At 42.7% G+C, this 16,001-nt stretch overlaps 1 protein-coding gene across 1 annotated transcript; it reads right to left on the reverse strand.

The window, feature by feature from the left end:
* Window positions 1-419: 419 nt before the first annotated feature.
* LOC144271045 (acyl-coenzyme A synthetase ACSM4, mitochondrial-like) lies at window positions 420-15,631 on the reverse strand. Its single transcript, XM_077828106.1, has 13 exons — window positions 15,431-15,631; window positions 14,917-15,127; window positions 13,424-13,631; window positions 10,332-10,475; window positions 8,745-8,901; window positions 7,671-7,750; window positions 6,424-6,547; window positions 5,485-5,565; window positions 5,249-5,350; window positions 3,687-3,814; window positions 3,461-3,560; window positions 1,083-1,202; window positions 420-506 (listed from the first exon to the last, which is right to left on the reverse strand). Exons 1-13 carry the CDS (start codon window positions 15,629-15,631, stop codon window positions 420-422), a joined length of 1,743 nt encoding a protein of 580 aa, XP_077684232.1.
* Between the last annotated feature and the right edge of the window lie 370 nt (window positions 15,632-16,001).

Here is a 16,001-nt window from a genome sequence, read left to right on the forward strand (position 1 = left end):
TTGGGATGGGGAAATTTTTTGAAATCTTGAAAATTTTCCTGGGATAAGAAAATTGTTTCCCATCCCATCCTCCCCTATAGATTCCCAAATTCTCATATCTTCCCTTTGCATTCCAGCATCCTCCTTCTCTTTTGTTAGTCATATCCACTCTTTTCCTAAATGGCCTGATTCAAAGCCTTTTAAACCAATGAGAGCTCCTGGTCCTAATAAATTATCTCTATTTTAAAATTCTGTGGGAATGATTATGCACTCTATAAGCAAGTTTATCTTGTCTTCTTTTTGTAGTTAATAGTCCCATCCATGCTGCTAATGCTCTTTGTTCACAATATTAGACCACCAGACCAATAGAGAAAAGTGAAAACATGAGACATATGACGGTGGAAGTGAAAGAAACTTTGCTCTCGACTGTCCACATGACGCTACGCTCTTCCCCACTCTTTGTTCCTTAATACCTTCCTTTGGATTTTCCCAGCAACTGTTTTTGGCAGCTCTTGAACAAATTCCACCTGTGTGGGAAAAAATTAGCACATTTAGGGCAGGTCCTTTCTGATTTGGGAACGTAACTCCTTGTGAGTCCCTGGGAAGAACAAAAAACCCCAAATATGTGCAAAATAAACTGCTGCTTAGTGGTTCGGACAGGGGACTGGGAGTCAGTACTCTTGGTACAGCTTTGAGCTTGACTGTGAACCCCTTACTCACCCTTGTGCGTGGGGCAGTGCAGAAGAGGTTTTTACTATGATCCTGAACAGGTTGGTGTTTAGTGGGCTAAAGCTGTGGGTAGGGAGCAGGCTGCGGGAGGGAGTTACCAGATCATGTTTTGGTAGTGAGTGATGGGTTCCATTTCTTCTCAATCCTTACAGCATTGCCCGGTTCAGGACGTGAGTGAGTGTGTGTGTGCACACCACTTCTATTGAGTGACTCCATCATAATGAACTGCATTCAGAGCATGATACAGACAATGCTTTTCATAGACTGTAAAGGAATTGGTGTACTTTGTCATAAACATGGCTTGATTTCCAAAACACTTAGGAAAGCCGTGCTTAGAATATGCCCCTTTTATTTAGCGGGGGGTAGTTACTTGCCTTTCTGGGATACTTGTAGGGAGCAGTAACCTTTTTCACATGCTCCTGCAGCTCCAGAGCTAATTTTTCTGGGTCATGTGACAGAAAATCAGGAGCCAGGACAACAAAAGCTTTCACCACCTGTGCAATAACAGTTACAATGAAAATAAATGGGTGTGTTTAGTCTTCAACAAGCAATCAAGGCTGAAAAATGCGAGCATGAAAAAGCCCAAAACCAAAAGACTGTAATTTGGGTACGAAATTAGACACCTTATTCCATACTAAAGCACTTAAATAAGTGCCCTGATTTTCCAAGGTTCGGTGTTCCCAGTGGCTTCGATTGATTCAAATTTTGAGTGCCCAATTTTGAAAATCTCTGCCTAAGTTGTGAGTCTGAATAGCTATTGGTGGAATAATAATCTTACTTTTACATAGTGTCTTTCATTCCAAAGTGTCCAAAAATGCTTTACAAACTGCACCTCAGTGTGAAGTGCAGCCACTTCTGGAGTGGAGGATGACAGCTATGTAGCTGACTGGAGCACCAAAAAATAAGCGTGATTTAAGCAGATCTATGTGGCAGAGAGGTGCAGGGATAAATTCTCAACCAAAGGGCAAAGTGTGGCTCGCCTGCATAGCTACAATGGCAGCTTCTGGGCTCCATCAGTGACTATAATGGCCCCCAGTGCACCTGCTTTGCGTGGCTGGGCCTGTGGATCCGCATAGAAATGGACTTACTGGCCATGCTTCCACTAGAGCGGCCACTCATGCGTTCCTGGAACACCGGATCTTCCAGTACTTCTGAGAACGGTGTGGGTCCACCCCGCACTCCATGACCCTGTCCCTGCCAGTGGTGCCTGCGAGGTCACGGCAGCAGGGGTGGAGCAGCACACTCTGGTGTCCCCCATCCCATACTGGACAAAAGCATGTCCAGTTTTCTCTCAGTACTGGGTGGGGGACAAACCTCAGAAAAGCCTGCCTGTTTGGGTAATACTGAATGAATGGCTTTCCAAGCTCCCACCGCGCCCCCACGCTGCCCCTTCTAATGCTGCAGAGAATGCAGCTCTGGAACAGTACAGCTCTCCAGGGCCTGCCAGAATCCCTACTGGACAATAAAACTATGGTTTCACTTTCTTTGAGGCCTTTTGGGGCCCTTCTAATGTCAGATAATCTAGTTCCATTAAACTAAAAAAGCCTGGTGTAATTTAGCAATCATACTGAGACGTTAAAATCCCTGGGCCAGATCTTGATTTGATATAATGTAGTATAGCTACACTGAAATCAACAGATTATGATTTCAGGAGTGCCATGCCAGTTTGCAACAGCTAAGGATCTGATCCTTACCTATAGTGTCTCTTTATTAGTCGATATGTTATATCTTGTTTGCAGTGTTGTTGTAGCCGTGTTGGTCCCAGGATATTAGAGACACAAGGTGGGGGAGGTAATACCTTTTATTGGACCAATTTCTGTTGGTGAGAGAGACAAGCTTTCAAGCTACACAGACCTGAAGAAGAGCTCTGTGTAGCTCGAAAGCTTGTCTCTTTCATCAACAGAAGCTCGTCCAATTAAAGATATTACCTCACCTACCTTGTCTCTCGAAATACTACATTGGAAGAGGTACCATTTCTACAATGCTTTTTCACATGCTCATTCACTTAAAAAAAGAAAACTAGATAACGTCTAGAGCTGGTCAAAAATTTTCATCTGAAACTTTAAGATGAAAAGTGATATATTTTTCAACTGAAAAACATCAGTTTTTTAAAAATCCAGTGTTTCATCAAAATGGTGAATTTCAAATTTAGAATTTTATTTTTCCTTTTTCTCCCTCCCTTTTCCTGTTTGCCTCTGAATGCAACAGAATTAATCATGTCCAGGATGGTTCTTTATTTTACTTTTTCTTTCTTTTTTTTTCCACTCTAACTTTTCCAAAGTGGAGGAAGTTTTGAAAAGTAACAGCTGCAAAAAGATAAAAGAAACTGTAACTCTGACACTCTCCTAAAGCTGGGGAAATTTTGAAAAGTTACAGAGCAGGAAAAAGAAAAAAAAGAAAGCCATTGGATTTAATTAATTTTACTGTCCTCTGTGAGAAAAAAGGGAGAAAAGGATAAACACAGATGATTAAAAAAATCAATTTTTGTTGAAAAAATATTTCAGAATTTTTTTGACAAAACAAAAAATTGTTCCATGTCAAATTCTGTAATATGGAAACAAAGTTGAAATTTCAAATTTCTTCATAAAATTGGTTTTTTTTCCATGTTTGATCTTTTGTAATAATGACACCTAAAACTATATTCCAAGTTTTTTTCCCAGCATCTGCAACTCATTCCAAGCAAGTATACTGTGTAGAGCAGGAACTCTACATTTCACTGAAAGAGTACGTCTTTCTATATCAGCCCTTTTACCTCTCCTCTGATAGGGTCTGGGCTGCTGGCAACAGCTGATTCTGCGACTGCTGGGTGCTGTATCAAGGCACTTTCTACTTCAAATGGTCCGATACGATATCTAAGAGAGAGCGTTGGCATGAAACTATTGATCTTTTCATGAAAAAGGGTTTTTTTAATTGTATTTTGTGATACTACAGAGCAACATTGTAAGACAAACCTGCAAACCCAACAGTAATGGACCTACCCTGAAGAATTAATGATATCGTCAGACCTTCCAACAAACCAAAAGTATCCTTCTTCATCCATAATCCCTCTGTCCCCAGTGATATAAAAATTCCCATGCTCTGTGGAGGCAGTTTTCTCTGGGTTATCCTGACAACAATCAAACAACATTTCACACACCTTAACTGATCTTTAGTGCAGTGTAATCCATCCATCTTGCTATAGTGCACAGAAATAAAACTTGATCAGTACAGTATCATCATATATTTCCAAGACTAGTGTATTCTGCGTAATATTATGATTTGAATTTAAAAATATAGCCACACTGATTAGCACTGTGTGTTAGAGGGAGACGGGAAAGATGTGTTCCGTCAGAAATTCCCCTCAGCAGAACTAATTATTCAAATATACAACCTTCCTTCTCAAGAGAGAAATTATTATTTACTAGTGCAATGACAGGGGAGGTTTTGAGCTTAGAGTTTCAGTAGCAAAACACAGTTCTCTACCACTTTATCTCAAGGAGTACGTCCATAAGCTACAGGAGTAGTTACCCTCCATGAGGACAATCCACTGAGGAAGACAACAGGATACACACTTTACAAGCCTGTTACACTAGCACTAACCTATGAAACATTCCCATTTGTGTCGTCATGTTAGGGAGTATATACCATCACCATTTAAAAGACAAAATGATCACCCATGCATTGAAATTTCAGTACTGTGGTTTGTATACTAATATTTAGCTAAGATCAATCACACTTCATCAGGTGTGATGATGTCTCCAACAGAGGGCAGGACAAAAAGACCACACATGCAGGATATAGCCGGAACACATGCTCTATATTCTTCAGCAGAACGCAGACTCAAAGGGCCAAAATCTTGGATGGCTTGCATAGGTGCAGGGGAATATGACATCTCTTAATGTCCCTGGGTAGCTGTAGGGGGGGCAGAGCAGCTTCTGCAGAGCTGCTACATCATTCTCCACCCCTGCAGGTGAATGGAAGGAGTGGGAATTGGTGGAGCACTGAGCATACAGACCAACAAAGCTGTGTTGGGATGTCAGGGGATGTATGCTGTGCCAGATAGAGATCTGGAATAATGTGCTGCCTGCCCCACCTCATAGCAAGGAGGAAACCGTGAAGCAGAGTGGGACTCTTGGGGTATGTCTACACTGCAGTAAAACACCTGCAACTGGCTCATGTCAGCTACTCAGGCTGTGGGGCTCAGACTATGGGGCTAGAACATTACAGTGTAGATATTTGGGGTAAGGTTGGAGCCTGGGCTCTAGGACCCTTCCCCCTTGCAGGGTCCCAGAGCCTAAGCATCTACACCACAATTAAACAGCCCTGTAGCCTGAGCTCAGGGAACCTGAATCAGCTGACAAGGGCCAGCTGTGGGTGTTTAACTGCAGCATAGACTTACCCTAAGAGACCTTGTGGACATGTTGGGTGACATCCTGGCCCCATTCAAGTCAAAGGAAATTTTGCCATTGATTTCAATAGAGCCAGGATTTTACCTATGGACTTCTCAATACGTCTGAGAAGTGGCATGAAACTTTCTGAATATAATAAGAAGTCTCCTTACTAAATACTGAGAGAAAAGACAAAATGGCCTTGTAGGTTTGATTCGGATGGCAATGTTTCCTTCTTCTCCTCGAGGCAAAATATCACCCTGGTCACCTACAACCTGCGGGAAGAAAAACATGATTGTTTTGACTGGTCCAATGTAATTTCTTTTACAGTTCACAACTATAATATGAGGAGAAGAGGATGAGAACTATCTTTTAGATAGAGCTCAGCCAGGAAAATGTATCAACATACCTGAACATCATAAGGTGGAGATGCCTTTCCCATAGAGCCTGGTTTAATTTTCATTCCTTTCACGTTGGCACATATTGTTACCTGTATAATACATGGGTTTTTATTTGGTTCTTAGTGATTTTAATCTAGCTGACAATGTTCACATGTGATAACTTTTGAGGGCCAACTCCATGTCACCTCTTCTGAGTATTGTATGAAGAGAAAACAAAATTGTCAAGTGGCACACAACTTTTCTCTTCCCACAAACCCACTCCCAGCAAGAGAGACCAGTTGATGGTTCAGCGTCGCTGCCAAGAGGCACTGTCCACACATTTCAGTGCACGTTTCCCACCTCCACTATGCACCTCCCCTGCTGAGATTGCTTGTGTACCTGGCTGGCTGTGTGGGTGGCTCTGTGGACACACCTCAGCTTTCCAGAAAAGGGATGTAAAGGGACCCTGGTCTTGCAGCATTACTGTGTGTCCACTTTGAAGATAAAATTAAAGAAGGGCTGAATTTGGCCCTAAGTATTTTTGTTATGTTCAGACCCTAAATTTCTATATACACAGATCTTGCTATGAAGCTGGTTTTCTGTTGCAATTCAAAGCATGGCACATGGGTTTTTGTAGCTAATTACTTCTAGTTTCTCTTTCTCAAAATGTTGCTCCAGTTCAGCCACAAGTTACTGGGCTTGCAGAAAAAATCATTAGGTGAAATTCTGTGGCCTGTGTTATGCAGGAGGTCAGATTTGATAATCATAATGGATCATTCAGGCTTTAAAATCTATAAGTCTAGTTGTTATGTTGATTATATAAAACTCAATACCTAATTCACCTATAGCTTCCTTAACAACTTTGAACTAAGTAAATTCCTGCCCTTTCCCATGGTTTGACAGATGCATCGTGGCCCTGTAAGATTACATTGTTAGAGGTTACCATGTGATAATTAGTGCAGACGTACTGTTTCCGTCTGGCCATAGCCTTCATAGATATCCAGACCTGTTTGGGTTTTCCATTGCTCCATCACTTCTGGATTGAGTGGCTCCCCTCCAGTCACACAGTGACGCAGACTCATGAACTTGTAACTCGAGAGGAACAGAAAACAATAAGAATCAATAACCCTACAGTTTTCAAATGGTTTTAGCTGGCCAACCTCCCTCAACTTTAAACTGTTGACACATGCCTCCAACCTCAAGTGCCATTGTGGAAAACTTAAATAATCATCATGCTGTAGAAGGTTGTACTTTGACTCTTAGATCATCTTAGGTCCTGATCCAGTTTCCAGTGAAGTCAATGCAAAGCTTCCATTTGCTTCAGTGGTACCAGGATGGGAATCCCTTGCAAATGAAACGTTTATGGAGGTCAACAGAAAAGAAAGAACAGCTGTTTCTTGGAAGAGCTAACTCAAGAAAACACAGGAGATCTCAGCTAACTTATGCCAGTGAACAAGCATACTATGACAGTGGAGAAGAGCAGAGGGTTTGTATAGCTGTGCTCGGAAAAGTAACCCACTGGTACCAAGATCTCTCACACCATTGCTGTTGGCAGCGCAGAACTTTGATTCACTTCCAAGACAGGAGTCAACTGTGGCAGGATTAAAACATATATGCGAGACCTGCTCTTCTGGCTACAAGACCCCAGAAGGCCAGGATCAGATCTGAATAAACTGCATATGTTATCCAGTGTGTAACAACTGCTAGGAACACATATATACCACATCCATTTGAGCTGAATATTTCCAGAGAATAGCATATAATTGGATACAACTTCCAAATAAATATCAATTTGTGAGCGGCCAATTTAACTGCTCATTTTACTTTCAAATGTATGGGACAAATTCTGCCTTACACAGGTATAACTCTTATCCAGTCTTGCCTAAAAGTTGGCCATATCTTGCCTCAAGCTACCTCTGGGCCTTAAAACAATCTCATGTTTGAAGGTAGCTGCATTTGCCCAAACTGGCTTGGTTCATCCTTATTGTCTTTCCAAAGATTTGCTCCCATATTGCACAGGAACTGAATTCGTGGGGTTTTTGTTGGCTCTAGGATTCCAGCACAACATTTTCTCTTGTTAGAATGACCCCTTAACAAGGTGCCATTTAAAGCAGAAAATAAAATGAAAACAATGTAGTGAACCAAACAACGAGACCTGTCCTATCACTAAGAATGTGTCTCTATTTACCATTACCAATAAGCAGATGTATGGTACCTGGTAACACCGTGCTGCACAAGCATGCAGTAGGCAGTTGGTGCTGTGCAGAAAGTGGTTATGGGATACCTTGAGAGAGTCTGGAAAAATTAAAAATTGGAAAGTTACCAGATTGAACAGAAAGGATGGATTGGGGCCTGATCCTGCAAATGTGTGAGTGGCTAATGGGGCTATGGGTGCCATAGAAAACACCATCCTGGTGAACCATTCAGGTTCCTGTACCGTACCTACCACTGTGGAACTGGAGTGCCTACAATTTTAAATGTAGTGGTCAAATTCACAATGGGGAATGCCATGGACTTCAACAAAGGGGAAGAATTTGGCCCTCAACTTCAGTAAGGAAAGCCAGTGATGTCTCAGGATCTGTATCATTCAGTCCTATTGCCATAGCCGTTAAAAGTATTCACCCTCCGACAGTCATGAAGAGGTTAATGATCAGACTGAATATCTGGTGTTTCTAATGTCAGGGCTGCTAATTACTACCCAAGGCTACTATGTTCCAGATTGAAGAAAAAGCCCTGATCACTGGCAGCAGGGGGACTGGATGAGCCTTTCCCAGCCGTGTACTTAGGAAAACAGGCTGTCCTGTGTTCAGAAGATGTTGATGTGAAGGGGAGTGGGCTCTGTGGCTGGATCCTTGACACACAACAGGGAGAAGTGGGCCCGTCAGCCACTGTTTGAAAATCCAGGGTGAGAGAGGGTGCATATAGGACATTGCCTGCCCCTTTCCTCAGAAGGCACTAAAAATAAGGGAGCCTGGTGCTGCTGGGGGGGAGAAGGGGGCGAGTGGTGTGTATTGGGGGGAGGGATAGCTCAGTGGTTTGAGCTTTGGCCTGCTAAACCCAGGGTTGTGAGTTCAATCCTTGAAGGGGCCATTTAGGGATATGGGGCAAAAATTGGGGATTGGTCCTGCTTTGAGCAGGGGGTTGGATTAGATGACCTCCTGAGGTCCCTTCCAATCCTGATATTCTATGATTCTATGAGGGTCAGTGTGTATTTGATTCTGAATTGTCGGGGTCTGCTTCACTTATGCAAAATAGAAATAAAACCTGCAGTGTGAATTGTTATTCTTACATTTGCGACAGTTGTTGGTTCAAACTGTGGCATGTTGTGTACAAAGACACACGATCCGCTACTCCAGGGAGAAAAAAAGCTGCTCCAGGCTGACTTGACCCATCCTGTGTCTGACGTATTCCAGAATATATCTGAGGGAGTCAGATTCAGCCAGTACCTGATAATTCAGAGGGAAAGAATTTATCTACTGTCAGAGGCTGTCGCATGCAGCATGAGAGAGTGGAATGCAGGTTACTAGATAATAAGGAAAAGGGGCTGGAGGCCTCATTTAGAAGATGTGGTTTCAGCAAGCCACATTCACTGAACGGCACAAAGTTCATAAGAAATTAAATTTAATCATAAAGATCCTTCCCCTCTCCTCTCTTGGGCCCCTCCTCTTTTCTTTCTCTCTCTCTTTTCATGTTTCAAATTTACTATTTTCTTCTAGAATGTGTTATTTACAGCAGTGGGCTAGAGCCACAAAGCCTGCATCCAGCTCCAGAGCTGAATGCAGCATTTGGAGATTCTCCCCCCCACACCCAGATCAGAGAGAGCAGCTAAACCACAGGCTCTTTCTCTAGGAACCTGAAGGAAATTACTTTTATTGACTCTCTCAGTCATATGGTTATCAATAAAGTTGAAACTCAAAATACAACGGGAAGCCTCAGAATGATAGATAACCAGACAAGGCTGCTTCAAAGCTCACTGAAGTCCACAGGAGTGTTTCTATTACAATCACCTTTAGATCAGAACCAGGGAGTACAAGAAGTTTTCATTCAAGCTTCACAAGTTCAGGTTACACTCCAAACACGGCTGATCCTAAGTGCATTTGAGATTCAACCCCAGTGTTTTGCACAGTGACTCTAGTATTCCCCATACTTGACGCTCAGCACCAATGTTCTTTTGGGTAACAGATATAGCCTGATTTCCAGAGGTGCTCTCAATGACATCATTAGGACCTGAGCATGCCGCACTTTTGAAGACCTCTGCACATGACTATGTTTTCTTCTTGTATTGTCTGACATGTGTGTCACCTCTTACTTCAATTAAAAGATTATTCCAATATTGCACAGTAGCTGGAAATAAAGGTAATGCAGATATAAACAGAAGAAAGAAAGAAATTGGCCACTCTCTCTTCTTCACTCAAGAGGTGGTCATTTGGGGTAACATTTTGCACCATGATTTGTTAGATTTTTTTAAATTTTCATGAAATTTCACCCTCCCCATGAAGCAAAAATCAAGAGGCAAGATCCTTATCTGGTGTAAATCTGCACATTGCCATTGGTTTCAACCAAGCTATGACAATTTATACCAGTTTTCAGGAAATGCCCATGTGCTATTAAAAATTGAGCTTTATCCTGTTTTTCTGCAAATGGAATAGTCCACTTACCCTGTCCCTTGGGTGACAAATCATTATTGCTGATGATCTGAATTGCAATTTCTTGCTGTAAAAAGCTTTTCATCATGGTTTTAAGTGGGAAGGAAAAGCAGGTTTCTTTGCTATTGAAATATCTAATTTTATAAGGCTTTTACTGTCACTGCCTCCTTTACCTTCAACAAGGGATCTTGTCACTAGGTCAGACTCTTAGGATCAATTAGGGGTTATACCTGCCACTGACTGTAAATCCTATGCCATAACTACTGTGGGAATGTTCAACCATTTTTGGAGGTCCTGTGCTTCCACTGGTAAAATAGATGAGCATTGGGTCTCGACTCTTGGTCTCGATGCAGTTATGGTCAGCCGGTGCCACCCTGTGGAACACATAATTCCTAACAGTGACTCTATGTACTCTTTTCAAAAGAGCCCACAATATTTGCTACAGTTCACAAAAAGAAAAGGAGTACTTGTGGCACCTTAGAGACTAACCAATTTATTTGAGCATAGCTTTCGTGAGCTACAGCTCACTTCATCGAATGCATACCGTGGAAACTGCAGAAGACATTATATACACAGAGACCATGAAACAATACCTCCTCCCACCCCACTCTCCTGCTGGTAATAGCTTATCTACAGTGATCATCAAGTTGGGCCATTTCCAGCACAAATCCAGGTTTTCTCACCCTCTGCCCCCTCCCACCCCCCAAACTCACTCTCCTGCTGGTAATAGCCCATCCAAAGTGACCACTCTCTTTAAAATGTGTATGATAATCAAGGTGGCCCATTTCCAGCACAAATCCTGGTTTTCTCACCCCCCCACCCCCCTCCAAAAACCACACACACAAACTCACTCTCCTGCTGGTAATAGCTTATCCAAAGTGACCACTCTCCTCACAATGTGTATGAAAATCAAGGTGGGCCATTTCCAGCACAAATACAGGTTTTCTCACCCCCCCCCCTTTTTTCAAAAACACACACACACAAAAACTTGCTCTCCTGCTGGTAATAGCTTACCCAAAGCGACCACTCTCCCTGCAATGTGCATGATAATCAAGGTGGGCCATTTCCAGCACAAATACAGGTTCTCTCACCCCCCCACCCCCCATACACACACAAATTCACTCTCCTGCTGGTAATAGCTCATCCAAAGTGACCACTCTCCCTACAATGTGCACGATAATCAATGATAACCACCTTGATTATCATGCACATTGTAGGAGAGTGGTCACTTTGGATAAGCTATTACCAGCAGGAGAGTGAGTTTGTGTGTGTGGTTTTTGGAGGGGGGTGGGGGGGTGAGAAAACTTGGATTTGTGCTGGAAATGGGCCACCTTGATTATCATACACATTTTAAAGAGAGTGGTCACTTTGGATGGGCTATTACCAGCAGGAGAGTGAGTTTGTGGGGGGGGGGGGGGGGGCAGAGGGTGAGAAAACCTGGATTTGTGCTGGAAATCGCCCAACTTGCTGATCACTGTAGATAAGCTATTACCAGCAGGAGAGTGGGGTGGGAGGAGGTATTGTTTCATGGTCTTTCTGTATATAATGTCTTCTGCAGTTTCCACGGTATGCATCCGATGAAGTGAGCTGTAGCTCACGAAAGCTCATGCTCAAATAAATTGGTTAGTCTCTAAGGTGCCACAAGTACTCCTTTTCTTTTTGCGAATACAGACTAACACGGCTGTTACTCTTAAACCTGCTACAGTTCAGACATTAACAGAGCAATGCTGGGCTCGGTTACTAGTCTTACAAAATAAACAGCTGCACTAGTTATGACTCTGTAGAATACAGCAATACAGACTAACTCCAGGGATTCTGCTATTGACAGACTGTGCCTCCATGTGGGAGCTCATGCAATCTAAGATATGAGAACCAACAGCATATTCTAGAGGTTTTTTCTATAATTATTTACTCAGAGATGTCCAGAGGCTCAAAGCTGAACAGCATTCACAAGCAAAACCAGTCACAGCCCCGCAGAACTCACAGTCTAAGGCTCTGGTTCAAAATCCAGTGAAGTCAAGGGGATCTTTCTGCTGACTTCAGTGGGCTTTGGATTGGGCTCTAAAAACAGGCACAGATAAGATAAATTGCAAAGGGAGGCTTTGGGGTTGTAAATTGCTCTTTTGTGGGCATTGTAGAAACAGCAGCAAGCCGTGAGAAGGCGTGATCTAACAAGAAGGTGGGTAAGTTACTGCACACAAATGAGGCAAACAGGACAAAGGTGTGGAATGGGAGAGGGAAATGAATGACGCTTTGTGGCTGGTGTTGTTGACAGAATGGAGTCTGGGGGAACGTGCAAAGACAGAAGGTCTAAGGCACAGGCCAGGAGAGAGCTCTTCAGGGCCCTGAAGGCAAGGAAGAGAAATTAAAGTTAATGCAGTAACTAGAGTGAGTGAGTGGAAGGATGGCAAAGCTTTTCATTCAAATCTTCCAAGGGGAGCATCAGGGGAAAAAAACCTAACTCAAGACTGAGCTTGATAAGCTTATGGAGGGGATGGTCTGATGAGACTGCCTACAATGGCACGTAGCTGATCTGTGACTGCTGGAAGCAATATCCCCAATGGCTTGTGATGGGATGCCAGATGCAGTAGGGCTCTGAATTACTACAGAGAATTCTTTCCCAGGTGTTGGCTCAGGGTTTAACTGATCGCCATATTTGGGGTTGGGAGGGAATTTTCCCCCGAGATCAGATTGGCAGAGACCCTGGAGGTTTTTCGTCTTCCTCTGCAGCATGGGGCATGGGTGACTTGCAGGTTTAAACTAGTGTAGATGGTGGATTCTCTGTAACTTGAAGTCTTTAAATCATGATTTGAGGGCTTCAGCCAGGTGTTAGGGGGTCTATTACAGGAGGCGGTGGGTGAGCTTCTGTGGCCTGCAATGTGCAGGAGGTCAGACTAGATCAGGGGGTCTCAAACTTCATTGCACCACAACCCCCTTCTGACAACAAAGTTACTACATGACATGGAGTGGGGAGGCAGCTCAAGCCCTGCCGCCCCAGGGCGGGGTGGTGGGGGAAGAGGAGGCTGCAGCCCAAGCAGTGAGGGTGGAACTCGGGCTTCAGCTTCTGCCCCGAGTCCCAGCAAGTCTAATGCTGGCCTTGGTGACCCCATTAAAATGGGGTCGGGACCCACTTTGGGGTCCCGACCCACAGTTCGAGAACCGCTGGACTAGATGATCATGATAGTCCCTTCTGACCTTAAAGTCTATGAGTCTATGCTAGAAATGGATTCTAAAGTGAAGGATTCCTCATCAGTTTATCTAACTGATACACCTGGCTTTTGTTTAATCTCATAGTGACATTGCTAAAACAGCTGATACCTACTTTAGTAGCTCTTGGAAGTTTAGCCACCCATCCCTGCTGCCTTCAGAAACAATTAGCTTGGTTTTCAGAAACTGGCAATCAGGCATGACAGAATCCACTGCAGGTGCCAGTGTGTCATTGGTAATGATGCACTTGGCCTTCGAAGCCTGGAGTCGATAGAAAATGTCTTTGGCCGTTAATTGGGATGTCCCTGGAATAAAGACAATTCCTAGAAAAGAGCAACAATGTTATTTTTCTAAATTGGGGATGAATTTTTAAAATGTTTTTAGTTAGATGACAGTAGGCACACCAGCCACAGAGAAATGGAGTCACTTATAAAGAGCCCACCCCTTAGAGAACACACATGAAGCCATATCAATGATATGATGGCAAAGTCCATGTTAAGAATGAACAAGCAATTATTTCAGATCATGAGTAAAGACGGGCCCAAGTTACCAACTGTCAGTCAAGATCCTGAATACGCCAAAGTTGAAGATGTTTAGTGCTGGGGTTTGATTCAGCCCATTTAAGAACATAAGAATGGCCATATTGGGTCAGACCAAAAGCCCATCTAGCCCAGTATCCTGTCATCCGCCAATGTCAGGTGCCCCAGAGGGAATGAATAGGTAATCATCAAATGACCCATTCCCTGTTGCGCATTCCCAGCTTCTGGCAAAGATTTAAACATACAACAGTCCTGTTCATACACCCCAGAATGATACCAGCCTTTGTTGCAACTGCATCACATTGTTGATTTATTTGTGATCCACCAAAATGCCAGATCTTTTTCAGCAGTACTAGTGCCTGGCCAGTGATTCCCCATTTTGTATACATTCGGTTTTTCCTACCTTTGCACTTGTCTTTGCTGAATTTCATCTTGTTGATTCAAACCCATTCTCAATTTATCAAGGTCCTTTTGAATTCTAATCTTGTCATCCAAAGTGCTTGCAGCCTCTCTCAGCTAGGTGTCATCCACAAATTTGATAAGCATACTGTCCACTCCATTATCCAAATCATTAACGAAACTATTGACGAGTACTGGACCCAGGACAGACCAGTACTATTCAATACATTCATTAATGAATCGGATGATAGAGTGGACAGAGTGCTTATAAAATTTGCAGATGACACAAAATTTGCAAAATTATAACAGCAACTTGTTAGCCCAAATTGTTTAACTGTTTGGTTATATCAAATTAATATATTCTGCCTTCAATTATAATATAATTGGCCAAATCTGGCCTGTAATTGAAGCCACTGGGGTGGCATGGTTGTAACAGAGGGCTCCATATTTGTACAGAACATATCACAGTGGGGGCTTGGTCTATGACTGGGGTTCTGAGACACTACTGCAGTACAAAGGAACAATACTACTACAGCTACTAATTAGGCACATTGGCCTAGCAATTCATTAACTTACATACTCTTTTCAAATTAATTTGGTGATTTTCAGATTTCTTTATTTTATTTTCTTTCTCCACCACATTCAGTAATATCCAAATATTTTTACTAACCTGTTCGGATACAAGCCACATTCAGTATCCACCACTCTGGTATCCGAGGTAGAATCACTATTACTCGGTCTTCTCTTTGCAATCCACATGGGTCAGAGAGCACATTGGCTGCTTTTCTAGACAAAAATCCCAGCTCCTCAAAGCTCCACTTCACCTCATCTCCCTTATCATTTATCCACCAGAAAGCTGCAATTGCAGGTCTCTTCCCAGCCTAGCAGAAAACTCAAGAAGTTAAAATAAGCAAGGAGATATGAAATTGTTTAAGAGCAAGAACAAGGACCACACTTCACTAGTGGGCTGATCCCTTATTGTTACAGAGAGATTAAGGTGTCTCTAACATTAAAAGGCAAATTATCTTTTGCAGCTGATGCCTTAAAGATACAAAGATTTCTGAGACAGAAAAGAAAATAAAGGATCAGTTCTTCAGCAGGTGTAAATCAGCATATCTCTTCTATAGTTGATTTACACCACCTGAAGATCTGGCCCAATATCTGTGATGTAAAATAATTGCTACCTTTTCCAGCTGAGACCATTTGTCTAGGACATCACTTGCAAAGTTGAAGTGTTCTGGCAGTTCCTGTTCACACCGGTTTATAGATTCATAGTGTGAAACAATGTGAGCCACAAGATGCCCGTTATCTTTGTGGAATAATCTAGAAGGTGATGGGGGAGTCCACAAGGACTGGAGAATTCGTAATTTAAATAAAGTCTTCATGATACTGACTTATCCAACTGTATGAAAAAGTCATTGAATATTCGTGGTGGATCATTCATCTGCAATGGCAAAAACAAATAACAAAAACCAACAGTCACATCCTGAAAGCTGTCTAATAAGCACAGTTGGATAAGTTAATGCAAACAGAATACAAACTATCGACAATCTGTGCCCCAAATGGACTTTGTTATTTTAAACTGAAATTTTCTACCTTAATTATTATTGTGAACTTGTAAATAATTACAGTAGCTGTCAGGGTTCCTTCCCCACTCTGAACTCTAGGGTACACGTGTAGGGACCCGCATGAAAGACCCCCTAAGCTTATTTCTACCAGCTTAGGTTAAAAATTCCCCAAGGCACAAAGTCTTTG

Source organism: Eretmochelys imbricata, chromosome 10, assembly GCF_965152235.1.
Source record: "Eretmochelys imbricata isolate rEreImb1 chromosome 10, rEreImb1.hap1, whole genome shotgun sequence".
NCBI classification, from domain to species: domain Eukaryota; kingdom Metazoa; phylum Chordata; order Testudines; family Cheloniidae; genus Eretmochelys; species Eretmochelys imbricata.

Excerpts from the sequence above, each read along its gene's own strand:
- LOC144271045 (XM_077828106.1), bottom strand. The coding sequence starts at position 15,631 with ATGAAGACTTTATTTAAATTACGAATTCTCCAGTCCTTGTGGACTCCC. Across the intron at positions 13,632-14,916 it reads TGTGGCTTGTATCCGAACAG|GAATTGTCTTTATTCCAGGG; the intron begins GTTAGTAAAAAT and ends GCTCTTTTCTAG. Across the intron at positions 10,476-13,423 it reads AACTTCCAAGAGCTACTAAA|GGTGGCACCGGCTGACCATA; the intron begins GTAGGTATCAGC and ends TGTGTTCCACAG.